This window comes from Typopeltis vanoorti, chromosome 1, assembly GCF_054136105.1.
Source record: "Typopeltis vanoorti isolate ZY-2024b chromosome 1, IOZ_Tvanoo_1.0, whole genome shotgun sequence".
NCBI lineage: Eukaryota > Metazoa > Arthropoda > Arachnida > Uropygi > Thelyphonidae > Typopeltis > Typopeltis vanoorti.
Window position 1 is genome coordinate 75500733 of NC_143549.1, and position 19218 is coordinate 75519950.

General features: G+C 32.9%; 1 protein-coding gene across 1 annotated transcript in view; it reads left to right on the plus strand.

Moving 5' to 3' along the window:
* The window catches only part of LOC150110101 (putative receptor-type tyrosine-protein phosphatase mosPTP-1), a 349618-nt gene that overhangs the window by 88976 nt on the left and 241424 nt on the right, over positions 1 to 19218 (plus strand). The window contains exon 3 of the mRNA XM_090413286.1: positions 13915 to 14099. Within this exon, the coding sequence (XP_090269412.1) occupies positions 13915 to 14099 (185 nt within the window). The remainder of the gene's footprint in view (positions 1 to 13914; positions 14100 to 19218) is intronic.

Genomic DNA, 19218 nt, shown 5'->3' on the forward strand with positions numbered 1-19218 from the left:
AAAATGGAAAAACGGAATCCAGTTTTTCAGACCTCTACTTTGGATTTAGAAAGGAATACAACTGACGATATATTTACTCGCACACACTCCATATCACTGGAAGAAAATATATAGAATATAATAAAATAACGAGCCATACTTTCATTCACCTATCTACATTATGATCTTTGGAAAATTCTACAGTATTATGGAACAGATAACAAAATAATAGGACTGATTACATCTCTGTACTCATCTTCTGAAATGATGGTTGAAATCAAGGGGGGGGACTATAGCACGCCCCTTCCAATGGAGCGTGGAGTGAGACTGGGATGCAAATTATCACCAACGTTATTTAACTGCTCTTTCTCGAAGACGTTGCAAATGGAACTCTTCAGAACTGTGATATTGGAATGATAATAGGAGGAAGAAGAATAAAACATGTAAAGTTTTATTCTTCTGATGATGCTAATGATTTCCTAGCAGAAAACAAATCACATCTTCATGAAATCAGCAGAAAATTAGCTCATACTCTTCAAACATACGTCTTACCATAAGTATCCCAAAATCAAAAACCCTAAGAAATACTGTGGCAGAAACTGAAAAAAGTTCTACTCGAGGATACACCCATAGAAGAAGTTGATCAGTTTAAATACCTAGGCAAAATCTTTTTTAAAGATGGAAGATCGAGAAAGGATAGAACAAAAATTGCGAAAGCAACAACAGCACTCCAAAAATGAAAAACACTATGGGCAGATAATAAGCTTACAGTTACAAATAGATTAATCCTTATTGACACACTAGTTAATTCAGTACTTCTATACGGAATTGAAACTTGGATCCTCGTACAAGGTGAAAGACGATTGTTAGCATTTGAAACGAGGTGCTATAAATGACTCCTAAAGATGCTATACACTGATTATGTCACAAGCTTTTGAAATAAGACAAAGAAGGTTCTTTCTCCTGTCCAAGAGATAACATCGTAATTAAGATTCGAATGAAACAACCCATCTGCATTGGTCATGTCAGAAGATTTAATGGTCTCCCAATACAAGTCCTTGAAGGACTTAGAAGGATCTCCAGGAATTAGAAAAAGATACAGACCGATAATAAACTGGACGAACATTATAACAAATTAGACAGATACTTCACTTAAAGAGGTGAAAGCCAAGTGTCAATCAAGGACTGAGTGGAAGATTTCTGTGAGGAATATTTCCTGATATCTACTCGATCTTATTCTGGACTATGGGAGGCAGAAGTAGAAGAAGAAGAAGAAGAAATCTTATGGCTTTAGGAAATTGCTACTATAAATAGAATGTAGCTTAAATTAAAGACACATTCTGTCTGTAATTTTAATTTTCCATTTTGGTTGTAATTTTCCATTATTTTCTTATAGAGCAATTTTCAAATCACTCAAAGAAAAGTCTCGAAGGTAAAGAAGTTCAGGCTTCAACTTTATACTGAAGTTGAGAAATGCAAAACTCCTAACTATTTTATTATTATTATTATTATTATTATTATTATTATTATTATTATTATTCACATAATCGATACACAGTCAAAACAAGATATAATTTAAACAACAATTTGACTGGTGATACAGAACAATTCAGATTCTACCCATGAATCTAAGAATCCGCCAGATAGCGTCGTAAAATAGTAAAATATGGACTGTTCCAAGTCATGCTGTTTTTTTTTTTTTTTTTTTTTTTTTTTTTTTTTTTTTTGTAAATCATATGGGATCACTTCGTTGATGTTTAATTACTGTAAATAAGTTGGATAGCTTCTTTGAAGTTGCACCGATAACTATTGGGACGACTCTGGTGTGTTTAAACCACAGCCGGCAACTTCGATTACCAGATCTTGATATTTAGTAATTTTTTTCCAGTTTTTTGTTGTTGCCGTTGTTATCACTGGGTACTGCGATGTCAATAATCCAAACCTGCCGATGTTCGATAATTGTGATGTCAGGTCTATTTTGTTCCAAATGTCGATCAGTTTTTATTCAAAAGTCCCAGAGAATTTTTGCTGTTTCGTTTTCCAATATTGTCTCTATTTTATGCTGCCACCAGTTAACCAGTTATCGGAGGTAGGAAAGCCATATACAGTATATATATATTTTACATTACATGCCAATGAATTATTTTGGCCACTTGATCAAGGCGGTATTTATAGTCAGTTTGAGCTATTTTGCTGCGGGCACTGATTAAATGTTCTACAGTCTCATCTTTCTCATCGCATAATCTGCATTTGCTGTTATTATTGATGTTGAAAATTTTTGCTTTCATTGCATTAGTTTGTAATGCCTGTTCTTGAGCTGCTAGAATAAATCCTTCTGTTTCTTTTTTAATATATCCATATTGTAGCAATTGCCACATCTTGTTCACGTCAATTTTGTCCTCAGTATCCCGAAGAAATTGGCCATGCAAGGGTTTATTTTTCCATCGCATATATCGGTTATTTTGTTGTTACTTTTTATAATCGGATTTGTTGCCTGTTGCTTTTTTAAGGCCTTCTTTTTGTAATTGCTTGAGGCATTGGCTGAGAGCTATTGTTGATATAACTTTTTTAATTAATTTCTTTAATTTAATTTATTATTATCATCATTATTATTTTATTCGAAGAGAATGTATTTCTTTTATTTTGATCATTTTTCATCACTTCACTAAAAACACACACAAAAAGAAAAATCAGCAATCCGTAAGGTATTTCAAAATGTATTACGTTTTTCGTGTTCAAATGATTATTTAAGTTTCTATAGAAACAATTGGCATTGCAATCCATGCCTTTGGTCTGCGTAGCTTCTTGCGTGAACACTGTCACGAACGCTGGGAAATTAAACATGATGGTCATGCAAATAGTCGAATAAAGTGTACACTTTGAGCAATTAATTCCACGAGGCGAGATTGCGAATTAATTTCTGACTCTATTATTGTAGAAGGAGATTCATCAAATGCTAAGAAAATTCATTTGTATATAAAAGTGAAACTAATAAATAATAATATTATTTGAATGCCTGTTATAATTTTGAAAAATGGAGAATTATTATCAAAATATTTCTTAATTATTTTCATAAACGAAAGGTTTTCTAAATGCCTATTTAGAAATACAGTATTGCATTGCCAGTCAGAGTTTATCCAGTGTTGTAATTAAAGTTAAGTTCATTGAGGTATGGCAAGTGGAATATGCTTTCGCTTCCGGGAACAAACATCAAAGTGCTTCTATAGCAGTCTCGGGATGTGAGTGCCCCCTTCGCTTGGAAATATCAGTGGTGTACAGTGGATATTGCAGCGGGTGTGATGTGGATGTGCCAACTGTATAGACAAAGGATAATGGTTGCCAGTTTAATGTAGTGACCATTATCCACTTTGGGTTATATACTTTGGGATGACAAGATTACAAGACGTGTACTATATTGACAGAAAACATGACCTATAGGAAATTGATAAGGTTGGAGATTTGGGAATGGAAGACAGGGAGTTTGCAGTGTAGAAAGCATATTTCAATAGTTTCCAAAACAAGTAATCAGATTACATGGATGTTGAAGAAATCACTCGCAACCAGAGATAAGGAGATTATTATCCATTATCATAAGGCTTTGATATGATCACCTAATAAACCAGATATAATCATATCTGGATTACTGTACATAGGTCTGGTTGCTTGGGTTCCTTAGCGATGAGTAGGTGATGAACAGGATCCAGTGGCTAGTGACCAACCAAGACATTGAGTGACAGGTTCAAGTAATTCTTCCTGTTCGGATAAACTGAAGGCTTCTGAAATAAATAAATCTACTAGAATCGAACTTAGGGGTCTTTCTTTGGGCTGCTTAGCGCTGCAGATGCACTCCCATCAGGCTACACAGGCTTGAATGATTTTTATATGCTCTGGTTATATATTGCGAGTTCTTTAAGTGGTTTTTCTGTCAAAATAATATATCTGGAAATGTGGAAGGGTAACTTGTTTCAAACTGCATTATGGATTGTTGGTCTATTGTACCGTATTGTTCCTGAAGTTCTTTATTGCACTAGTTACCAATCATATTTAATAAATTAGTAAATTAATTTCGACTAATTATTTGGTTTTACTCTTTGTGTATGCTCAGCCTTTACTATCGAATTAATGTTCTACAGTCAGTTTTCAAAATGAATTGATTTTTCTATTCTTCCTTTTTTTTAATGTGACGTGCTTTGAGAGATTTCTGACTTCAAGCGATAATGCTGAATGTACTGATTCCCTTAGTAATTCGATGCGCTTGGCATGTAATATTTCCCAAACTCTCACAGCTTCGGAAATTTTACATTAGTTTTACATGATATCCTACCCTAATTTACGCTCACGCGTAGACCAACAATTTTTACCGTGCAGGCATTTGGAACCGAAATTCTACGGAATAGGTTGGTTACTCCTTATTCCTGGAGGTATCCTATGACTGTAGCCTGTGTGTTCAAGGGACCGGTTTCCCTGCTTGCAGGGTGAAAAATCCCATATAAACTGGGGGTTGGGGGAACCCTGCTGTCCACGCCCAAGATCGGCTAACTTGGCTATGGCTGAGGAAGATCCTTGAGCTCCTCACGTCATCGACGGGAATCGAACCCAGGACCCTCCTCCAGGCATATGGTTGCGAAGCGCATAGCCATTAGGCTAACTACGCGGTTACATGATATAAGTTTATATAATAATAATATTGTTGGAAAAAAAATTGATACTGTTCTGTTTATGTTTGTGTTTTCACCTTTCACTATTTACGTAAGATTAATAATGACTCCGTTTAGCGTTGTTTCATTTAGCGCTCTAAACTCTAAGAACGTTGAGCATTAACCAAGATTTTGAGCGTTAACCGGGTATTACTCTACTCGAATGAGAGAGAGAGAGAGAGAGGTTAGTGGAGCATGATATTTAGTAACCGTTGTTTCTCACGCTTGTCAGTACTTTGCAGAGTGTAAACGTTGTTCTTATTCTGTTTTATGCATTTTCCTCCAGTGGTTGGAGGGATAGCAATGCTATTTTACTAGGGAATTATTATAGAACATGGTTTCCCGTTGCTTTCCTTGTCCAATAGTATCCTATGTCGGTAGATATGTGTTTACGGGTCGGTTTATCTATTCTGAGAACGAAAAACCCGAGTTGTTAGGAGAGGAATATTGTTAAAAGAAGTCAGATAAAATTAATGAAAATATGGGAACTTCTATGCCGAAATGCCGCCCATATTTTGCTTCCAGTTTTGGAAACAACCCCTTTTTGATGTTTTGCATTTGCCTTCGAATTCAATTTCTTGCATATTCTATTATAAAAAAATGTTCTAAGTCTTATCTTAATTTTTTCACTAGGGGGATTCGTTTTCCTTATTAAGATTATGGTTGTAAACTCTTGAGAATTTTTATTCGTTCTGTTAAGTGAAAAGCGCCGTACGGAAAAATAAAGAAAGTAAAGATAAAATATAATATAAATAAAAAAATAACGTAATGAAATAACGGATATCACTAATCAGAGTATGTTGAAATCTAGCCGAAGGGGTAAAATATTAGAAAGCACGTTGGCAATCAAGCGGAAAGAAACACGTCCAGTTAGACCTAAGTCCCAAGACGTGCTCTAAAACAATAACATACCTTATTGGTGGTAGTCAGTGAAACTGATACTGGGAACCTCCTTGGGGAAAAGATATCTTTAGCGACGAGACAAAGAACTGTAGTGTTTTAATCAAAAATATTGCTGTGAAAGAATATGAACTGAAGGAAATAACTAAATCTTATTTAATATTTGATAACAACACGGAACATAAGCCCTGCGGAAATCAGGAGATGCAACCTGATTTCACCATTAAGGCACGGCAAAGAAGTGTCCCAAGGAGACGAGATATTTCAATCAGAAAATTTTAAATGAACTTTAAGAAAAGTCACACTGCGGTTTTAAAATGAAGAAACAAAAATTAGATTCTTATCTTCTTCGATAAAATGTGTATTTTGTGTTCACTTCTTTAAGTAGAGAGATCTAAATATGGATTATATTTACTTAAAAATTATATAATTAAGTGTGACAAAGACAACAATTTTATGATTTCATTGGAAGGAGCTCCATTTGTTCCACTTTGGGGAATAACGGGAGTTGGAGGATGTATTTATTTATTTATTTATGAAAGATAAATAAACACTCAATCCTTAAATTTGTATTTAAGAGAAACTTATTTGAAGCAGTTTAGATTCAAGTTATGCGTTTTTCAACTAAAGCTGAATTATTAGGATGACATAGTTTTTCTTTTCGTAATCTTGGGTTTTACATTCTGCTTCACATTCAGAGAATTGATTTAAATCATGTCTTAAACATATTTATTTTTGTATCTGTGGGAATATTTTACATAATCTGCGAAGTTTGGCATATGCACCTCTTACTTTTTAATCCTTTTTATGAACATCTCTAGTTGAAGTTTCATCTACGAATAGAAATCCACCGAGATATGTCAAATTTGAAATAATTTCAAGATTTTTTCATTTTGAATTGTGCCTGGTACATTTTTTTTTTTTTTCACATTGACTTTCCTTTCTGTCATTTTATTTGCGTTCATTTTAAAATTAGCTTTCATTGATTTTTCTCATACTGTGTTTAGTTTATTTATTTTATATATTTATATATCTGTAACTGTTCGCTATTTGGAGTTATAGTCATAATGACGTGACTGAGGCTATGTGGCCGATATGTTATGTCTGTAAATTATTTTTGCTCAGCCGGTTTGCCTGCTTTGTGGGAAGAAAAATCCCAATTTCCAGAAGAAGAAAACTCTATGAGACCTACTAATTCATCTTCAATTGAAAGACTTTATAAAGGATCCCCGTATCCTAGACCGAATTCGAACCCTGATCATTATCAAAGTGCAGCTTCGATACCGACTGAGCAACGGTTCACATGTCTCTGAGCAATTTGACATACATTAGACAGTGTTTTGCTTATTTTCAGTACATGGTATTTCTCTGGTATGTGACGTTTCTGTCTTTTATTTTATTTAATCCAGCACCAGTATAAATAACAAAGAAGATAGCCGACATTCTTATCGTGCTCCTAATATAGTTTGGAAAGATTTAGACCATGGGTCTCAAACTCAAATGTAGCAAAGGGCCATTCAATTAAATGTAAATCGGACGCCAGCCGTATTCCATATTATTCTGTGAACCAAAACATAAACTAAAAAAAGAAAGACTAACAAAGGCCCTTTTGTTGCCGGGCCTTTACGACTTACGTAAACAGTTACACTACCATTTAAATTTTAAAAATTATCCGTGAGCGGAACTTTGACTTATTAAGTTTCATACTTGAAAATAATTGCTCACATACATAGGTGTGCTTCCAAAGATTGACAACATTTTTGCACAATAAATGTTATATTCGGGATATTTACTGCCGAGGTATTTATAAAAATTTGCTATGGCAAATTCGTTATATTTATTTTTTAGTTTAGTATTGCACTGGAGTTCAATTACTTGAATTCAACATTTTCAATATTAATTAAAAAAAAGGTGAACTGAATAATAATAATTCATTTTCAAACTGGTTGAAATCAGAATATTTTTGTTTCAAATTCAATTTTCAATTCTTCAATTCGAGGAATGTACTTTTCAGCATCATCATTATTTCGAGAAATCGATTTAAGTGTAGGAAAGTGGGCTAAATTATTCTTTGCCAACTGGGTTTGCCAAAGATAGAATTTTTCCAGAAATGACTTAATTGAATCATATATATGACATATCAACTGTTCACGTCCTTGCAGAGCAGTATTCAGAGTGTTAAAGTAGCTTGTTATGTCAACTAAAAAGGCCAAGTTTTTGAACCAATCTTCATCTGTGAGCTGAGGAATCAATTTTCCTTTGGATGAAATAAACATGTCAGTTTCTTTTAAGAGTTCAAAAAATCTTTTAAAAACGACGCCACGACTAAGCGCCACCTAACTTCCATATAATATAGCAAACTGCTGTATTGTGAAGCCAATTAATCCAACAAAGTATTGAATTGTCGACGATTCAAGGCGTGAGAGCGTATCCAGTTTACTGTTTTAATTACTACACTCATGACGTGTTCCATCTTTAGTTTTTTTAGCACAAAGTGACTCCTAGTGTATTATTTTATATATACACCAGGAGTGTATATATAAATCTAATATATAAAGACGCAATATATCTTGGAAGTTCTCTGCTACATCTTCAACACGCTCCGCAACTGTATTTCCTGATAGTCTTATATTTGGAAATGCTTGCTTTATTTCCAGGACATATGATTTCGACTGCACTTAAAATACAAGTTTTAATAAATTCTCCATGAGTAAAGAGGTTTCGAAGCCCAAACAATTTTTTCACTTATGACGTAACTACATTTAACAGCGGCATCACTTGTGATAACATTCGAAAATATCCTCTGTTGAAACTTCAGTTCATTTTTTAAATCTTTTAAGTTTGTCACCACTCATCTTTTCTTTATATTTATCACAGTTCTTACGGTTTGTTTCATAATGGCGTTTTAGGTTATTTTCTTTCACCCCGGCGACACTTTGTCTACATATCAAACATGGTGGAATATTTTTTTACTTCCGCAAAGAAATATGCCTTCTCCCATTTTTCTTGAAAATTTCTGCTTTCTTTATCTATTTTTCTTTTTTTAACTTTAAATTCAGACATTATTAGGGGCAAAAAAAATATAAGTTATCGAGGTAACTTTTTATTAACACACTATTATATTACATTGGTAACCTGTAACATTGACATTGTATCACGTGGCTTAAAATGGCTGCGTGACAAGTAACGTCCATTCAGTGTTGCCAACATTTGATGATAGAAACATGGTAAAGAATTGTAGTAATAAGTTTTACTTTTGTTTAAAGCTGTCATAAAACATTTAAAAGTTTGAATTTTTTTTTCTGTTTTAATGCCCGCAGGATGTTAGAAATATTGATTTTTAGAAAAGAAATCATTAAGGTCAAGGGGCCGGATACGAAGCCTTCGCGGGCCGCCAGTTTGTGACCCTTGGTTTAGACAAATATGTATCAAAGAACATGGATTACAGTTATATCATTTTCAGCCTGAACACCTTAAAGAATGAAAAACTGTGATTATTATTATTCTCATGTGACACCTCCGAGGAGTCCATGGACTCATCGCGGGAGGGCACTGAACTCCACTCCACTATACACACCTAACCTTCTCCCCCACTACTAAATTCTCTCACTACTACTACACAGTGGTTAAATTCTAAACGAATAAGTTCTGGGGGGCACTATACAAAATAACCAATTGCATATACCTTTGGATGCTATCCGGGGAAGCTCCAACCCCCCCCCCCCATCCCTTTCATCACGCGTTCGTAATCAGGCGACTGTTGATATTGACTTTACTCAGAGACAAGAAAAACAAGTACTTTTATTATGCCAGTGAATAAAGGAATAAAGTACAAGCACTCTGTGTAATATATTTCTCAAGAAATTGTGCAATCAGAGACAACTGGGATGAAAACGACGCTAATTAATGAATCACATGTCCCCTCATACAGAAACTATGCTGTATAGACTCAAGCAAAATCATATTGCACTAGCAAACACAGTATCTAACTAAAAACTGTCGTTATTAATTAGATGTGTGTGCGAGTTCGCTCGCCAGCAATAAAATTCAACTGAACGTGTTAAAATTCGTAAACGTATTAAAACCAAGATATATTCTACAAATTGTAGTAACCCTTTATTATTTCGTATGTTTTTCACCATGCGACTTGAAAATCAAATTTTATCTTCGTTATATTTGCATCTGCTCGTATCGTGCATGTATCACGCATTTCTATTAGGGGAATTACCCTTCATGTTCGTCAATTGTTTAGCGTATAAAGCGTTTATTGTTGACAATTGTCTTCGTTTTCTGCCAGGAAAGGGCATTAAAAAACATGTGTTAATCTCAAGCTGAGCGCTTTATTTTCTAGTGAGTGACATACATAATTAATATGTAATCCTTTTTTTTATGTAAAAAAATATTCTTATAGTAATGACCACAAACTGCAACGAAAGGGAAAAACCAACATTGAAAAGAAAATTCATTTCTCTCGAAGAAAAAAATTAAAATCATGGATCGGTTGAAAAATGGAGAAAAACCAGGAGTTGTTGCAAGGATTTTGAATTTAAATGAATCAACAATTCGAACAATCAAACAAACATGAAATCCGAGAAAGTGTTTATTGCTGGGTCAACGATAAGTGCAAAGCGCGTTGCTCGTGTACGCAATATTCTAATGGAAAAATGGAGAAATCTCTAATGATTTCGATAGAAGATTGCACTCAAAAGAAAATTCCTTTGGATGGAAATCTTATTAAACAAAAAACTCTCAAAGTTTATAAACATTTATAGTGCAGACCAGGTGTTCAATGCGGATGAATCCGGGTTATATTGGAAAAAAGTGCACCTATATTTCGAAAAATCAAAGACCAGCTCTTGGATTCAAAGTTTCCAAAGATAGAATTACTCTACTGTTTTGTAGTAAAGCATCAGCTGATTACATGACAAAACCAGTGTTTATTAACCAATCCTCAAATCCTCGTGCTATGAAAGATTAAAATATGCACTATTTTATTTTGCCTAAAACATTTCTGCATTATGTGCAAGGAAGTTTAAGTACAATTTGTAATTTTTATACTTTTAGACTATGTATTTGTTTCATAGTTTATATGTTTTCTTAACTTACACGAATTACCTGAACTAAATAAAAATATTTTTGTTGGATATGTCATTGTTGTTTATATAATTTAAAAAAAAAAAACGATTTCCGGACCTAACCCTACTTTTTCTATGTGATCAGAGACTCGCATAACGCGATTTATATAATGCGGAATTTCTAAAGAACTTAACATCCGCATTATACGAGGGTTACCTGTATATAGTGAATGCTGTTATCGCAGTTTCACATATAGAATTCGGTTGAAGAGAGTTAGCATTTCAACTCAATTGTCGGCTATGCTTTTATCTTTCGATCGCGCGATCTTTTGTTAATACCGCACCAATCATATACACATCTTAATAGCCTGCCATTGCTGTCTGTTTCGCGTTAGGCTTAATTACCGTAAAGGGAGAAAAGTCACAAAACAGAAAAATGTTCCGGGGCCGATCTCCGGAGAGCTTCAGTTGAATTTAACCACTGCTACTACACACAACTACGATGAACTAGTTATTGGTAAACACTAAGCATGGAGACCGTCTAAAAACCGATTTCCAAAAGTATTTTGGGAATAAAGGAGTTTAGCCAACTCCTTTTGGGGTCGAAAAGACTTTGGAGAATTTATTTATTTTTAAATTAAAAAAAAAAAAAACTAAAATATAGATTTATTGATTTATAAAGCAATGCAACAGAAATATTATCACTTTACACGTTACTTTTTAATGGATAACCTTTTTATTCTAACTTTTTTTTTTTTTTTTTTTTGAAGATCAATGGACAGTCAACCTCCAAAGTCACTAATAGCTGGCTCAAAGCTATCAATGATCAAAAACATTGGGAAGAAGAGTTATGCAGACAGCTACTGCTCTGAAATAATATGGGTTCTACGGTCAATTTCTTGAGATGCAGGACTAACAATCCAACTTTTCAGGAAAATAAATCCTACTTACTCATGTCAAAGATCGACTAAATCGGGAAACGGTTGAGAAAAGGCTTAAAAAAAGTTCCTCTTTTTATTAATCAGAATCGAACTTAGATGGTCTTTTTTCAACCAACATAGCGCTATGGAAGCAAGTCCATTTCCATAGGAATACACAATCACCTTAATATAATATTATATAATAAAATGCAAGTCCATCACCAATTTTTCGGGCAACAGTTGACCCGACATCTCCTCGAGTCCGGATAAAATTACGAGATTGTACTTGAAATTTCCGCCACCATCCGATTAATTAAGTGGGTATAAATTCGATAGATGTACTTGCGTGTGCACATTGACTAGTTCACAGTAGTGGTGGCATGTTTACTTACATTGCATCATTTATACCCATGTATTTCATTTAATCACTTAATTCACATTTAATTTGGTTCCGTGAAAATTCACCGAAAAGAGTTAATCGAAAGACAGTTTACCGAACGGCAATCCATCGAACGACAATTCATCGAAAAATGAATTCTTTGAATAAACAATTCCTCGAACAACAATTTAACGAATAATTCATTAAAAAGGCAATTTATCGAATAAACAATTACCACAGTTCATCGCACGACAATTCGTCGTAAATGCAGTTGATCGAAAAAACAATTCACCGATAATTTTTCGATGAATTCTTTTATAATTCATCGAAAAAATAACTATTGTTTAAAACTAGTTTAAAAGTTCGGTAATAATATCTAACGTTACTCAAGATACAAACAACATGTGTAATTAATCACTGAGACGTAATAATTATTTTGTTGTATTTTAGAACAAATTTTCTCAGTGATTAATTACACAAACAACATGTGTAATTAATCACTGAGACGTAATAATTATTTTGTTGTATTTTAGAACAAATTTTCTCAGTGATTAATTACACAAACAACATGTGTAATTAATCACTGAGACGTAATAATTATTTTGTTGTATTTTAGAACAAATTTTCTGTAAGGATACATACTGCTTTATTGTGTTCATAGTGATTTATGTCTAGACGACAAATTTCGTTCTACCTAATTTTTTCACAATGATGGTCAGATTAAAATCAAAACTGACAAATTTTCACATATATCTTAATTACAAAATTTCATTAAATTTCATCCAGCTGGAACGGAATTACTAATATCATTTCGAAGCTTCTTTAAGAAAATGTTAGAATAAAAGTGATCCAGTTGGAACTAAAACTGAACACCGCGCAGACAACGTCTTCGAATTCCACTAAGTCAGAGAGTTATTGTGATATATAATTTCGACATGTAGACCCTTTTTTAGTCCCTAATATAGTTGAACTGAAAAATGGAACGGTTCGACAAATTATTGTAAAAATTTCAAATACCAGATCTGAGTATAATTCATCTCATATAACTGGTGTGTGTGTGTGTGTGTGCGTGCGCGTGTGCGTGCGTGCGTGCGGAAGTCATATAGTAATAATAATGGAGCCTCCGTAGTTCATCGGTATAAACGAAGACCTTTAGTTGAAAGACTTGGGTTTGCCTGTCTATGACACGAATAATTATTATCAGTCCTCTTCAACCGAAGACGAGTTAGTAGGCCTCATACAGAGATGGCAGGGATTTTGCTCCGGGAAACAGGCAAGCCGATCCCATGAATACACGTATTTCCAGAACAGAACACACTTATCGGACAAGAAATACAATAGGAAACCATGTTGTTCTATAATTATTCCCTAGTAATATAGCATTGTTATCCCACCAACCATTAGGTTGATGAGGTGAATAAGAATAATAAATTATTATTATTATTATTACTGCTACCACTACTACTACTAATAATAATTAATAGTAAATAATGCACCTACTATTAATAATAATAATTAATAGTAATAGTAGTAATAGGTGCCTTTTAATTAGGACCATAAGGATTCCGCGCGATAAAGTATCGATATAAAGATTTTTTACATATCTTTTTCGGATTGTGAAAAACACACATAAAATGCACGAAATGCATATATTAACTGAAATTTATATCTCTCAAAAAAAAAAAAACCATATCTAATACATATAAAGGAGATATCGTGCTAAGTTTCAACTTCAACAAGTAAATATTAATGATATTAAAATACTGAAGTATGGAATGTTCTTTTAATTTTTTTACAAGGAGAATATCCTAAAAAAGGATGTCTTTACGAGCGAATACAATTGCTCCATTAGCTTCATAAAATATGGGATTGGAATAATATCAGTTTAGTAAATTTGTTTTTTTAAAATATTCTGAATATTTTCATCAGTTGTATTTAACAGCAAATAATATATTTTATTTTAGCACCAGATGCAAAACCTACTATTATATCAGCCCAAAATACTAGTAGTACTTCAATTCGTCTCCAGTGGGCAGCACCTCCTATGAGTAGCATCCATGGCGAGTTCTTGGGTTATCGCATCACCTATCGACCTCGAGATAAACCTGAGGAGGAAAGGGAAATCATCCTTCGTGACTCTGCCCTGAGGGTGAGTTCGTTGAAGGGTGTCAACTAACTTGCACTTTCTAAAGTCGAAGTGTATTTTATATTTCATGTCTCTTTATATATATGTATATCTTTCTCTTTTTATGAGTATGTCTATTTTAATGAACCTAGTGAATATTCATTTTGATAAGTACTTTCGATTTAATTGAAAAAGTTTGGGTTCTGAGATGCTGGTGAGGTATTAAGACAAAGGACGTAGAATATTTTTATTTTTATTTTGGAAATATATTATATATATCATTATTTGAATAACTTTAAAGATTTGAAAACTCTTTTTCTCATTCTGTTCTTTTTGTTTATTTATTATTATTTTTTTAAAAAGTTTTACAGTCGCGCCCAGTTATAAACTAAATAACAGCAAATTATAATTTTTCATATCAGAGTTGGCAAATCAAGTTAGGTTATTAGTGCCATCTAGTGGAATAAATTGCAATTAAAGAGACAACAGCTATGTTTCAATGGACCTCGGATGTGAAAGTGTGTACGTTGTTTACTTATGTTTGCAACAGTGGTATCAATGAGTGATGATTATCTTATGTTTGTTAAATTCATCGTGTCACAGTTTTCGTTATGATTTATTTATTATTATGAAAATTTAGTGATAGTAGACAATTTCAGAAACTTTCTCCAAGGCATGCGGTGATTAGTCTGAAAGAATACTAATTCCAGTAAATTAGTTCATCAAAATTCAGGTACATTTTTTAGATAAAACAGTTTCATAAAAGCAAGAAATAATAGAATCTCGATCACATTATATGTATCATGTTTTTCATTACTGTGAAAGGCGTTAAATGGTATTTGTAAAGAAAATCAGAAAAATATTTTAAAAGCCAAACATAAATAGATCTATGGAATTTATTTTCGTAGATTATTAATTGGTTCAAAATGGTTGAAAAATTACATTCTTTTGTGCCACATTTTACTGTTTTAAACATTAAAAATCTGATAATAAAATATAAAGTTTTCAGATGTATATTTTTATTTTTATCTACATTAAAAATCATAACTAGCAATAACAAAATAAACCATAACTGCATGTGTAAAAGAGATTTTTAAAAATAATCCAAGAAGCAATTTTCACAGGTGAAGTGTAGAGTGAAATACAATGCTGTTGGATTGATTAAAAAAAAAAAAAACAACGAAAGAATTTGTAAACAATAATCAAATCTTGCAGATGACTCAGTGGCATACTGAAGAGGACACTCAACCAGAAATATGAAAGTATAAAAGATTTACAGTGGCTGCATTGCATAATTCAAAATGCATTCAGGAACTTGAATTCTGAGCAGAGCTCTCATAGTACTTATCTATAAAAGGAGAAATAAAACTGAATGTAAGAATTAGAGGAATTTCCTTACTGAGTATTCCAAGTATGATTTATGCAGGCATACTTCCGATGAAGCTAAGAAAATTGGAGAAGAAAAAGAGACTTGGAGAACAACTGGATTTAGGCCAAATAGGATTGTAAGGATTATGACAAATAATTGAAATCAGGGGAATATACCAAGGATCTGAAAAAAGCATACGACAAGGTGCCAAGAGAAAATATGTTCAAAACGTTACAGTCATATAATGTAAACAAATGTTGTATTAAGTGGTATGCATAGTCTGTATTTAAGTTGCAAGTCAGCAGTTAGAATTGAAGGAGGTACAGGAAGATGGCTTGATGCTTAATCAAGCATTAGACAAGGATGTACATTATCTCAAATGTTATTCATCATCTGTATGGATCATATTATGAAGGATTATGAAGGAAAATGGTATTAACCTGATATCAAAATTGGCGATATTAAACTCAGTTGTTTATGCAGATGATGTTATTTTACTCTTAAGTAAGTATAGTACAAGTTTGCAGGATTCTTTTAACTAAATTGAATAGCTACCATAACAGATTTGGTATGAAAATCATCAATAAAAAGACCTATACTACAAAAATAGGCAGGACAGTGAAAACATCAGTTGCAATTTTTAGTGAAGTTGGCAATTTAAATATGGAAATAGATAAGAGAATAAGCAAAGCTAGTATGGTGGGGCATAAACTGAATAAATTTATATAGAACAAGAGAGAAATTAGTCAAAAGGCTAAACTACCTGTATACAAGACAGTATTCAAACCAATTTTGACATTTGAGTCAGAAAGCTGGGTGAAACAGTTGAGACTAGGGACCTAGATTTGGGAGTTATGAGAAAAATAATGGAATGAAACAGTTGGCATCAATGGCAGATGTACATTAATAGGAAGAAACTTGATATTGTTAGCAAATAGAAATGTAGGAGCAGAACTAATCTTAGGTGGCATGGCTTCTTAAACAGAATGGAAGAGGAAAGATTTGCAAAACAGGCCACTGATAGGATAAACACCCAGAGGAAGATCAAGATTTGGGTGGATTGATGTAGTTAATAGTGCCTTAGTAAAATGAAATATAAGATCTGACAGTATTCAAAACTTGACAAATTAACAGACTTATTTGGAGGAAAATTGTCGATAGGAAGTTTATAATCAAAACTTTTTATGTAGTACTATCATAGAATTCTGTACACTCTTTGAGGGTGCATATCAGGAATTCAGTGGTGATGTTCATAATTATAAGGGCTTAGAAGAACTATCTGTTATAATCTGATGGCTCCCTGGCTAGATGATGATTAAGGTATCCAGGATGAATACTTGAATAGCTTGAATTAAAAGATTCAGTTCCATATATTATTTTTCCTTTAACTTTAGAATACCAAATGATATACATTGTGTTTTAGTTCTCTGTAATCGTCATTTTAATTGATGATTATGATGACAATCATAATTACAAAGGTTTAGAAGACTAAATCTAATGTAGCACTATCATGTACTACATTAGACTGTAACTAGTAGCCTCTTCAACCAGATAGATATTTTGTATTTTAGTTTTCTTTTCTGTAATTATAAAATTCGCTGGAAAGAAGTTTAACTGGTACACATATACTCATATATCAGTTACTGTGATAACCAAGAAATCAACAAAACTACATGATTGATGTCACTGGAATATGTTAATCATGTGACACTATACTAAAGAGATAAGAAATGATGAGATATAAAAACTATATCTATATCAAGCTTTAAAAAAAATCAAATTACAAGAAAAATTCCACAGCATAATAATAAAAACAGCATAACTAAAGCAAGTCACACATGCATGAATAAATATCACCCCTAACACTAGAAAAAAGTGAAGCAATAATAGTTAATGCAGAAATATTCAGAACTTAAAAACATCCATGTGAGCAAATACTATAAACATCCCCATCAAGAGGAATCCCAACACTGATGTTATTTAAAAGAAAACAAGGGAAAAAACAGCAACAACAGTAATATTAACATGGATCTTGGGATATGCAGAGATGTCACAAAAAAAAAATCAAAAAATCATAAAATAAGATTTTTGAACTGTTATTTTGAACATAATTTATTATAATTTATTTAATTAATAAATTGTAATAACATAATTACAATTAAGATTACAAACATAAAATAAAAATAACAAATATAAAGCACTAAACATTTATAATAAAAAATGACCACAAACACTACTACCAAGAATAGCTGGCCTGATTGGCTGAATGGTTAGCATATCTGCTCTCCAGCCAAAAACAAAACAACAAAAAAAAAAGGCTGTGGGTTTGAATCCTGCTATGGGCATGGATGTTTGTGATTGTCTGTGAAAATACTAGTGGTGGTAGTAGGCAGTAGAATGCATTGGTGTAGATGATCTGATTTGCTGTAGTGTTGGATTGGTAGATGATAGAGGTAGATGGTAGAGACAGAAAGTTGTAGAGTAGGTGCCCTCCCTCGATGAGTCTTTGGAGGTGTCATGTAATAATAATAATAAAAAAGAATATACACTATCCCTGTTGCTCTTGAAACCTAACCTAACCTAACCTTTTAAAGTCAATGAAAACAATATTTCATCCCTGCAAAAGCCAAAACAGCTACATCAATACCAAAAAACTAACAGATACTTGGTAACCAGAAATGTGGGTTACCAAGAACCAAATGCCTCTGATCTGCAACCCTAGAGAGAGCTAACCTGACCTTTTAAAGTCAATAAAACCAACATCTGTATGAAACCACCACTCTTCTTATTGGAGTCTTGAACTAGCTTGAAAAAGTACGATATTTGGCTGTATACCATTTAAAAATATATCTAACCCTTAGCTGACTCCCCAGTACTAAACATACTCTAAATTTACAACCTTTCATCGGTAAAATTCACATTCAGAAGATATGGAGATTGAGCAGATAATTAGATAAGTAGATTATTAAATGATAATAAACATTCATTCAGAGTAATATAAATATCAGTTTGTTTTTATTGATTAGAAGAAAAGTTATATGCCTATCAGCATTTTGAATTATCATTACAGGTGTTGGAGAGACTGCTTGTCATTACACTACAAGCATCTTCACCAATATCTACCCACTGAAGGTGAAGGATAGCTGTATTCTTACTTCTTTGTTGAAAATGGAAAATTTTCTGAGACATTTTACTTCTCAATTAATTTTGTTGACTTCAGACTGTGCCATGAGGTTGTCCAAGATTGCCTAAGTTTTGCATCACAAACAGAGAAAAACAGATTATTCAGTCGTATTAGTTTGATGGGATGGGAAGATGTATAGTATATCACAGAACCGAGTGGAGTCTGGGTGAAGTAACAACAGATATTGGTCTCAAGACTAAAGTGTCATTCTCCATGCAGATATAGCCAAGATGACAAGCCTTTAATTTTTATGTATAAATAAATTCATCTTTCCAGTGAATATAATAAACTGAAAAGATTGAATTAATGTCAAGTTCTATGTGGTGATGATGTGTGCCATTTCACATCTTCATTTTTCTCATGAGCAATAGTCACCATAATTACTTCTGTTTACTTCTTTATGAAGTGAAATATGTTTCACTTGTTTCCTATAACTACTGAATTTCAGAGTATTATGTTATTCAAATATTTGTTTGCTTTACTTGTACTCCAATTTTTATTTAGTTTTTAGGTATGTTATTTAGAACAAAAGTACTGGCTTATCTCCAATCTTTAAACTGTCAGTTGGATCTGAAAGACTAGACTTGAAA